This window comes from Nomascus leucogenys, chromosome 22a (assembly GCF_006542625.1).
Source record: "Nomascus leucogenys isolate Asia chromosome 22a, Asia_NLE_v1, whole genome shotgun sequence".
Taxonomy (NCBI): Eukaryota; Metazoa; Chordata; class Mammalia; order Primates; family Hylobatidae; genus Nomascus; species Nomascus leucogenys.
This window is the reverse complement of record NC_044402.1, coordinates 118,755,796-118,766,408: the sequence shown is the minus strand read 5'-3', so window position 1 is coordinate 118,766,408 and position 10,613 is coordinate 118,755,796. Positions and strand designations below refer to the sequence as shown.

The 10,613-nt window shown below is 49.6% G+C and overlaps 1 protein-coding gene across 1 annotated transcript; it reads left to right on the top strand.

The window, feature by feature from the left end:
* Positions 1–6,710: 6,710 nt before the first annotated feature.
* Positions 6,711–8,844, top strand: LOC101177447 (C-X-C chemokine receptor type 2-like). The gene has a single exon (XM_030803424.1). It carries the CDS (start codon positions 7,174–7,176, stop codon positions 7,657–7,659), a length of 486 nt encoding a protein of 161 aa, XP_030659284.1. The 5' UTR covers positions 6,711–7,173; the 3' UTR covers positions 7,660–8,844.
* The last annotated feature ends 1,769 nt before the right edge of the window (positions 8,845–10,613 follow it).

The following is a 10,613-nucleotide window of genomic DNA, read 5'->3' as shown; positions in this document are numbered from 1 at the left end:
GTTTCTCCCTGGGAGAGTAGGAGGAGGTGTTTGGGGTCACCAGGGATGGGTAACTCCTCTCTAGGTCCCTGTGACCTCAGGACTCCCTGTTGGTGGGTCTCCTTGTGTCACCCTGTGTCCCTGCCTCCCCACCTCCCACACAGCCAGCTTTGACATGGGGCAGGTGCCTGTTGGGCCAAGTGAGGGTGGGCAGGGACAGGGTCAGTCAGTGGGGTGGGATGGAGCGAGGAGCCAGGGGCACAGGAGGTGGATGATCAAGGGGTGAAGGAGGGGAGGGTGTGTGTGCCGGTGTGCGACAGTGGCAGGGACAGGGATGGGGACGAGTGTCTGTCTGCATCAGATGAGCTGGTTTCTGAGCGGCCTCTTGGGAGAGCCTGGAGCTTGCCTGTGACTCCCTCCCTCCTCTATCTGTGGGGTCAAGCTCCTTCCCAGCTGCTGTGCCCTGACTCTGGCTCCAGTGGGGGTTGCTGCTGCTCGGGGCTCCCCCCTTCAGGGGCTTAGGGAAGAGCAGCCTGCACCCATCACCTGGGCCCTCACTAGAGGAGGGGTGATACCCTCATTCTTGGGGTGGATAAACATCTTCTGGGTGCTGATCCCCTCAGGAGCCAAGGCTCAGTGGCTACCCAGACATCTGGGCTGCCTGCCAGGGCACTCCTACTGCCAGTCCTGCTACTTACATGCCCCCATTCCTCTCCTGGCTCTCCTGGAGCCCTCCCATGTGTGCTGTGTGTATATGGATTGGGAGGGTGGAAGGCAGAGCAAGGGGCCTGGGAGGTGGGGCAGCCATCTGCAGGGCGGTGCCAGTGGCTGGGGTTAGAGACGTTATGAGCCAGGGAGAGGGCTGAGTGGGGCCACGACTAACTTGGGAGAAAGGACCGGATGCGGAGATGGCTTGTACGTGGGTGATAAAGAGCAGGAGGAAGTTGAAAATGACCCCTCTCATCTCACAGAGACGGTGACTGACAAGGTGGCTTCAGACATTTGTCTGTATTAGTGTGTTGAAATATTTCGTAAATACAGAAAAGTGTACACACTTCCCACTGACTGAACACACAGGTGTATCGGTATCCTCAGCTCTCAGAGTCTAGAAATTACCATTAAAGCAACAGTAATCAAGACAGTGTGGTGTTTGTGAAAGAACAAGGAAACTGAAAATCTGTCCCATTTTGAAAGACATTATGAAGACGCGACAATCCAATGTAATGTGAGATCCTGGATTGGGTTCTGGAACAGATAACAGACATTTCAGAATATGGTGACATTTTCATAAGGCTCATAGTCCTCTGAATAGCATTGCAGCAATGCAGATTAGTTAGTTTGGTCACATGTGGCACGTAATGTAAGAGGTTACCTTTAGGGAAAGCTGGTGGAGGGTATATGAGACCTGTATTGTCTCTACCTTCATTGAATCTCTTCTGTAAACACATAATTATTTTAAAATAAAAAGGAAAGAAGTGAGATTCCTGGCCTGCAATCACAAAATGAATTGGAAATAGCATAAAGCAGAGTGCTCTAGAAACGTTGACAGTTGGCCGGGCGTGGTGGCTCATGCCTGTAATCCCAGCACTTTGGGAGGCTGAGGCGGGAGGATCACCTGAGGTCAGGAATTCGAGACCAACGTGGCAAAATCCCGTCTCTACTAAAAATACAAAAATTAGCTGAGTGTGGTTGCAGGCGCCTGTAATTCCAGCTACTGGGGAGGCTGAGGCAGGAGAATCCCTTGAACCTGGGAGGTGGAGGTTGCAGTGAGCTGAGATTGTGTCACTGCGCTCCAGCCTGGGCTGCAAGAGCAAAATTCCTTCTCAAAAAAAAGAAAAAAAAAGAAAAGAAAAGTTGACAGTTGCTGTATTGTTATCATCATCATCATCTCAGCAACCAGCCTTCCCCACCTAGCAGCACTTTGGATATTTCTCTGCACCTGTGTCTCTTCTATGGGGTCCTGGCCCTCTCAAGGCCCTGATGCCTCCCTGTCCCCTTCCCCACCCCCCTTGTCCCCCAAGTCTTCTGGCCCCACCCCTCCTGTCCCCAGGGAGGCTGCTACACTGGTGGCTGTAGGAGGGGCAGCCACACTCCCTGGCGATTTCCTGCCCCAAGTGTCTGTGCCCTGACACGGCCTGGCCAGAGCCGGTTAGAGTGCAGCCAGGAGGGCACTGCAGGGGTTAAAGGAGGCCATGGCTGGCAGAGGGGGCCCACTGCTGGCTGACTCCTGGAAGGAGGCGGTGCACTGCTGGCCCGCCTCCTGGGCTGGTCTGGGAGGGAAACCCACTAGTAGAACCCTCTGCTCAGTTGCTCCCAGCAGTGGCCCTGGGACCAGCTCTGCTCCTTGCACCCTGCTCCCTGCCTGGACACAGGCTCACTTGCTGCCTTCTTCTGGGAAACCAGTTTTTTGCCAGCCACAGCCGCTACTCCCACCATCAGCCACCACTCCTGTCCTGGGAATCCCTTGTCCCAGACGCCCACCTGACTTAGTGGCTCCTCTGCAGGAAAGGTGAGTGAGTGAGTGGGGCTGGCAGGCCCGGCAAGGTTAGGGTTCAAAGCACTGTCTCCATCTCCACTCTAAAGTGTGGGCCCTGCTCCCTTGCCCTTGGGCATATCCTGGCAGGAGTACCCCCTGCACCTTCCCCAGCACAAGCCCTTACTTCTTCCTCACCCCTCTGGGCAGAAATGGTCAATCAAGGTGGTTAATGAACAGACTGACGCTGCCTCCCCTCTACCTGTCCCTCTCCCCCACCCCTCCTCTCCTTTTCCGACTCTGATGCCCTGCCTGCAGTGGGCCAGGGAGAGGGCTGAGTGGGGCCATGACTAATTTTGGAGAAAGGACTCGACGTGGAGATGGCTTGGGTGTGGGTAAGAAGGAGTGGGAGGACGTTGAAAATGGCCCCCCTCATCTCACAAAGATGAGATGATTCTCCACCTGTTCCCAGGCTGGAGAATCCATATGGAGCTGACCTCAGTGTCTGTCTCCCAACCCCCAATCCAGGGCTTGCACTAGGACTGCCTGCCCAGATGTTTTAGGCTGGCTACTGTTCTAGAAGAGGAAATGGGATCGGGGTGATGAAGGGGGACCCGGAGAAGCCTGCTGTGCTTCAAGGCTGGGCTCCCTGCAGGGGAGGGGATGGGGTTAGGGGACAGGATCGGTGCTGGATGGGGAGGACCTGGAGGGGGAGGGCAGGCAGGCAGGCGGTTGTGGGATGGGAATAGGAGGGGGAACTGGAAACTAGGGTGCCAGGGTCTTTGGGCACAGGGGCTTCTCTTCTGGAAGCCCCAGTTGTCCCTTCAGTGTGGCACCATTGGGGAAGGTGTAGGGGGAGCACCCTCTCTTCCCCTCCTAAAGCTGTCTGGGGTGGGTAAAAATCATGGTGGCTCAGACTTGGCCTCAAGTTGCACCTTCCCCTGCCAGCTGGTGGCCACTCCTGTCTCCCCTACTCCAGCTCTCCCTGGACCTCAGTACTTGCTACAGCTGGGGCACCACCTGCCTGAAACCTCTGGCCCAGGGTTGTAGGAGGGAGCGAGGGAGGATGTGGATTGAGATGGAGAGGTGGCGGGGAGAGCCCCGAATGGGATCAGCGCTGGAGACCCAACTTGGGGTTGGCTTGGACTCTGCTGCCCATGGAAGGCAGGGAGTTGGAGAGGAGTGGGCTGGTCCAGGCTGGGGAGGGTCTCGGCCAGTCTGGCTGACCACCAGAGCTGGGAGCCAGCACTGTAACCAGGAGCTGAGGGTTCTTGGTGGTGGAGGAAGCAACCTGGGGCCCTCTGCTTCCAGGCGCCTGGCTTTGAGCCCTTCTGGCTCTGCTTCACCATCCCTTATCCTATACTTCTTCACGCTCCACTTTCCACAAAACTCTAGTGCAGAATTTCCCAGGGAGATGGCGGTGTCCAGGAAGTATAAGTACAGCGAATCTGGTGGCCAGGTGGAGTGGGGCTGGGGTAGGGTGCTTATGGGTTCATGGAAGATACTATTGTTTTGTGACCAACTTCGGGCCTCTGATGGGCTGTGGCTGAAGCCTTGGAGTTTGGGGACCCTCCGGCTCCTGTTTCTACCCAGATAGGAGCAGGAATCAAGAGGGGTCAGAAAGGACTTTTGTTTGGTTGAAGGAAGAGGAGACTCAGAGGTGAAAGCTTGGCTCAGGTGAAGGAAGAGCTTCCTAGGGACCTTGCCTTATGGGCTGACGTGTAAGGTAGTGAGCTTATTTTGTCTAATACAGCACTTGCAGGGGCCCCATCTCCCTGCTAGTTTTGGGGAACCGAGAGCCTGATGCTCTGCCCTCACACTGTGCCCCTCCCTCACACCCATGACTCAACACCTACCAGGTCCGCCCCCAGCTGCTTCCTGCAAAGGTTCTGAGGTTCTTCCTATTCCTCTTGGCCCACTCTGCCCCTTGCCTGCTGGTTAATCCCTGAGGGCTGGAGCATGCCACTATGAACATTAGTTTTTTGTGGGCATAGCTTTCAATTCTCTTGGGTATATCCCTAGGATGGGGGTTGCTGGTTCATGTGGTAACTCTATGTTTAACTTTTTTGAGCAACTGCTAAACTGTTTTTCAAAGCAGTTGCACCATCTTACATTCCCACCTGCAATGTGCGAGAGTTCTGACTTTTCCACTTCCTCACCCACATTGTTCTTGGGCATCTTTTTCTGAGTGTGCCCAGCCTGGTGAGTGTGAAGTGGGTCCTGGGACCTTTAACTTCCTGGTTTTTCTGTCACTGGGTTCCATTTTTGGGGGTAGGTTATGGACTTGGACCTGGTTGGTGGTAGGATGGTCATCCCTTACTCTAAGGCAATGGCCAGAGGGTGATCTATTTTGTGGTTCGGAAAAAAAGCTAATTAGGGAGCTGGATTGCTTTAGTTGACTTCTTCTTTGAGAAACTGGCATAACATTTTTGAATGGCTTCAGCCCACCCTCTGCACCCAGGCTTCCCCAGAGCAGGATCTCTCCTATCCCTGTAGCAAGGACAGAGCCAGCAGAGATGGACTGAATGAGAAGAACGGGGAGTCAGGGCTGGATGGAGGCACACACATGCAGGACAGGAAGGGTCCCCAGCAGGGCTGGAGAGCCACCAAGCAAGGGTAGTGCAGCCCCTGTCTTCTCTGCTTCCTGCCGCCATTCCCTCTTATTGGGGTGCGGGCTGGCTATGTCTGCTCATCCTGCATGGCAGCACATGGCTGCTCAGAGCTCCTCAAATAACCTGTTAGGTTTCCACCCACGGGGAGAATCAGGCAGCCCACTTGCTTATCATTTTTTATTTATTTTTATGTTATGTTATTTTATTTTGGTTTTTGAGACGGAGTCTTGCTCTGTCGCCCAGGCTGGAGTACAGTGGTGCCATCTTGGCTCACTGTCACCCCTGCCTCCCGGGTTCAAGCAATTGTCCTGCCTCAGCCTCCCAGGTAGCTGGGACTACAGGTGCATGCCACCAGGCCCAGCTAATTTTTTGTAGTATAGTAGAGATGGGGTTTCACCGTGTTGCCCAGGCTGGTCACGAACTCCTGAGCTCAGGCAATCCACCTGCCTCTGGCTCCCAGAGTGCTGGGATTACAGGCATGAGCCACCACGCCCGGCCGCTTATCATTTTTTTTTTTTTTTTTTTGAGACGGAGTCTCGCTGTGTCTCCCAAGCTGGAGTGCGGTGGTGCGATCTCAGCTCACTGCAAGCTCCGCCTCCCGGGTTCACGCCATTCTCCTGTCTCAACCTCCCGAGTAGCTGGAACTACAGGCGCCCGTCACCACACCCGGCTAATTTTTTTAAAAATATTTTTAGTAGAGATGGGGTTTCACCGTGTTAACCAGGATGGTTTCTAGCTCCTGACCTTGTGATCCACCCACCTTGGCCCCCAAAATGCTGGGATTACAGGCTTGAGCCACTGTGCCTGGCCCACTTATCATTTTTAATATACTTTTCCAAACTACACACACATTCCCAGAGCAGGCCTCCTTCTACCCAAAAGAGAAACGCTGGGCCTTACTAATTAACTGAAGATTCTTCCAGCTCGAGTCTTCCAAAACTCCATGCTACTGTTCAAACAGTTTTCCAGAACACTTGTTTCAAAATAACTTTCAGAAGCGTGCACAAAGAGATTCGTCCCTCACCTTTATAGTCAAACCTTGATCTTTTTTGAGGGTACAACCCCATTGGAGTGGCTGCTTAGTCCCCTGATTACAAGAACTGAGTGGCATCTCATGTTTCTGAACATTAAACCCAGCCTCAACAGCTGAAGGTGCTCACCACTGAGGGATCCAAGTAGGATTGAGTGTTCTGTAGTTATTATCCACAGGGAATATTCTACAAAGTTTTGGGAGACTGTGATGTCATGGGAAATGCTAAGAATATGTGTCCAGCATGGAAGGGAACCAGTATGGAAGTCTTTTGATAAATTGTGGCATTTATCACTAACATTGCCTCAAAACTTTAGACTACCTGCCATATACAAATTAGAGGTGAAAATTACTTCCATGTAACATACAAGCCAACACAAAGAATCCTATCCCAGTTTCTTGGATGGGTAGGCAACAATCTGGGTAAGGTTTATTGTGCGATAATCCTCTTCTCTCTTCTATAGGCCAGGATTTAAGTTTACCTCAAAAACGGAAAATTTTAGCTGGGAAAATTACATGTGGGAAGACATCTTCAGTGGAGATTTTAGTAATTACACTTTCAACTATGACCTGACCCCTTTTCTACTAGGTTCTGCCCCATGTTGGCCAGAATCCCTAGCAATCAATTATGTTTTGATCATCATCTATGCCCTGATGTTTCTACTGAATCTGATGTGAAACTCCCTGCCAGTGCTGGTCATCTTATTCAGCTGAGTCAGCCACTCTGTCACCGATGTCTACCTGCTGAACCTGGCCATGGCTGACTTGTTCTTTTCCCAGACGTTGCCCATCTTGGCTGCCTCCAAGATGAATGGCTGGATTTTTGGCACAATCTGTGCCAGGTGGTCTAGCTCCTGAAGGAAGTCAACTTCTACAGTGGTATTCTACTACTGGCCTGCCGCAGCGTGGACTGTTACCTGGCCATTGTCCATGCCACACGCACACTGACCCAGCAGCGCCACTTGGTCAAGTTCATATGTCTGGGTGTGTGGAACCTGTTCCTGTTACTGTCCCTGCTCATCTTACTTTTCCAAAGGACCGTCTACCCACCCTATGTTAGCCCAGTCTGCTGTGAGGACATGGGCAACAATACAGCAAACTGGCGGATGCTGTTACGGATCCTGCTCCAGTCCTTTGGCTTCATCGTGCCGCTGTTGATCATGCTGTTCTGCTACAGATTCACCCTCCGTACGCTGTTTGAGGCCCACATGAGACAGAAGCACTGGGCCATGCCAGTCATCTTTGCTGTCGTCCTCATCTTCCTGCTCTGCTGGCTGTCCTACAACCTGGTCCTGCTGGCAGACATCCTCATGAGAACCCAGATGACCAAGGAGACTTGTGAGTGCCGCAACGACATCAACCAGGCCCTGGATGCCACCGAGATTCTGGGCATCCTTCACAGCTGCCTCAACCCCTTCATCTACACCTTCATTGGCCAGAAGTTTCGCCATGGACTCCTCAAGATTCTAGCCATACATAACTTGATCAGCAAGGACTCCCTGCCCAAAGACAACAGGCCTTCCTTTGTTGGCTCTTTTTCAGGGCACACTTCCACTACTCTCTAAGACCTCCTGCCTCAGTGCAGCCCCGTGGGGTTCCTCCCTTCTCTTCACAGTCGCATTCCAAGCCTCATGTCCACTGGTTCTTCTTGGTCTCACTATCAATGCAGCCCCCATTGTGGTCGCAGGAAGCAGAGGAGGCCATGTCCTTACTAGTTTCCCTTGCATGGTTTAGAAAGCCTGCCCTGGTGCCTCACCCCTTGCCATAATTACTACATCACTTGCTGGAGCTCTGTCCATCCTGCCCCTGAGCCCATGGCACTCTGTGTTCTAAGAAGTGAAAATCTACACTCCAGTGAGACAGCTCTGCGTACTCGTTAGGATGGCTAGTATCAGAAGAAAGAAAATCATAAAATAGAAGGTGTCCACAAAGATGCAGAGAAAGTGGAATTCTCGAGCATCACGAGCGGGAATGTAAAATGGTGTGGCCACTGTGGAAGACAGTATGGCAGCTTTCCTCAAAACATCGGACATAGAATTACCACATGATCCTGCAATTCTACTTCTAGGAATTGACCCACAAGAAGTGAAAGCAGGGACTTGAACCCATATTTGTACACCAATATTCATAGCAGCTTATTCACAAGACCCAAAAGGCAGACGTAACCCAAATGTTCATCAATGAATGAATGAATGGCTAAACAAAATGTGATGTGTACAATGTTCATCAATGAATGAATGAATGGCTAAACAAAATGTGATATGTATATAAAGAAGTATCCTTCAGCCTGAAAGAAGAGTGAAGTACTCATACATGTTACAACACAGATGAACCTTGAAAACTTTATGCTAAGTGAAATAAGCCAGACATAAACAGATAAATAGTTTATGATTCCACTTACATGAGGTACTGAGAGTGAACAAATTCACAGAGACAGAAAGCAGAACAGTGATTACCAGGGACTGAGGGGAGGGGAGCATGGGGAGTGATGGTTTAATGGGCACAGAGTTTATGTTTGGGATGTTGAAAAAGTTGTAAAGATAAACAGTAGTGATAGTTGTACAACAATGTCTGAGTACTTAATGCCACTAAACTGTACACTTAAATGTCTAAAAATGGTAAAATTTTATGTATATTTTACCTCCATTAAAAAGAAAACACCTTGGCCCCCAAAGGTACTTTTGCCAAAGAACCAAGGCTGGAATTTCTTGCTAAATGAGATCATTAAATGTCTTTCATTGCTTAAACCACTTTTGTGTGTTTGTTTCTTCCAACCAAAAGCTTCCAAACTGCTACAGAGAAGTGGGGCAAGAGTGAGCAGAGGTCTTGGGTGAGAGTCTTTACAAGAATTAAATCTCTTTTTTATTTGTTGTGTCATAGAGAGAAGGATAGAATAGAGATGGAGCCCAGCCTTGCCATCCCCTCACCCCCAACCCAAGCTTCCTGCTGTAGACGACGCATCATGGAAAGAAATGTGTTCTGGGATGCTCTAGGGCATCTCATATCCTGGGGTGAAGCAGTAGTCAGGAGTGTCAGGGGTGGGACTTAGAAGGTGCAGAGGGTTGAGTAAGTTCACCGAATTCCCCTGAATCTTCAGGAAGGCGGAGAGCTCTTTCAGGTCAGCCAGCAGCACCCACGTTGAGTGTCCCTCCCTCTCTCTCTCTGTCCCCCACAAGCACACACCCATCATATGGTGGTGTCTGGTGCCTTGCGCTGACCTTCCTGAGCAGAAGCAGAATGAAACTGCTGCTCCAATTCCCACTTACAGATCTCACATACAAGGTCCCTTCTGGCCCCCCACTGACCTGGAAATGTGAAAGGAAGAGAATTTGGGGAAACACAGTTCTGTCTTATCATGCTGACTCAGTACAAATCCCTCCACACAAACTTATGTGCAAACTCTAAGGAAAAAGAACGGTTCCCACAAATGTTCGGGTGATGTTTATTAAATGGTCGAGGAAGGGAGAAGCACGTTGGGGCTTTTGAAGGCACTGATAATGCCCTCTTTCCTTACCCACATGATAGATGCTTGGGATTTAGTGTGTTATTATTCCTTAGGCTGTAAATGTAAGTTTTTCTTAACTTGTAGTATGTATGCTATTCACAATGAAAATGTTTGAAAATGTTAAAATAAAGGAAAAGCTAAGGAGAAAGTGATCAGAAGAACACAGGGACAACTTGGGTCATTTTGAGGACCCACTGCACAGAGTGGAGTGCAGGCTTTTGCATCTTGTAATTTTGGAGTGAGAATTCACCAGATTAGCAGAAGATACTTTTATGCATTGCTGGTAGTAGATAAATAGGTACAAGCTTTAGAGAAAGCAATTTGATGATATCTCTTTTAATGCACACAATCTCTGATTCAGGAATTATACTACTACAAACCTATCCTACAGAAATACCCGCTTAGTTGGACAAATGTCTACAGAACATTCATTGCAGCCTTATTTACAAAAATCAGAGATTAGAAGCAACCCAAATGTTTATCAAGAGGGAATTCATTAGTTACACTCTGAAGTTGCAGCCACACCACAGAATACTATGAATGCAGTAGTTTAAAGTCAAAGCTAAAAACATTCTGCTAAGTGGAAGAAGCCAGAACAGAACCACACATTATATGATTCCATTTGCCTAAAATGTTTCCTGAAAAGGCAAATCTGCAGAGACTGAAAGCAGATGACTGGTTGCCTGGGCCTGGGGTTGGGAACACAGATTGATTATAAATAGTCACAAGGGTTCTTTTTGGGGTGACAGAAGTAACCTGTGGTGATGGTTTTACAGCTCTGTTAGTTTACTAGAAACATTGGATTGTATCCTTAAAACAGGTGTGTCTTATAGTTGGTAAATTATACCTGAATAAAACTGTTTTTAAAAAAGAACCTTAAAAAATTAATGAGATAGGTATATGAGCAGACACGGAAATTTCTTCAAGAAATAATGTGGAATGAAGGAGGAAGGTAGAACAGCATGTGTAGTAAATGGCTTACCCATTTGTATAAAAATTATAATATATGTAGAT

Coding starts and splice junctions, on each gene's coding strand:
- LOC101177447 (XM_030803424.1), top strand. CDS start 7,174: ATGGGCAACAATACAGCAAACTGGCGGATGCTGTTACGGATCCTGCTC.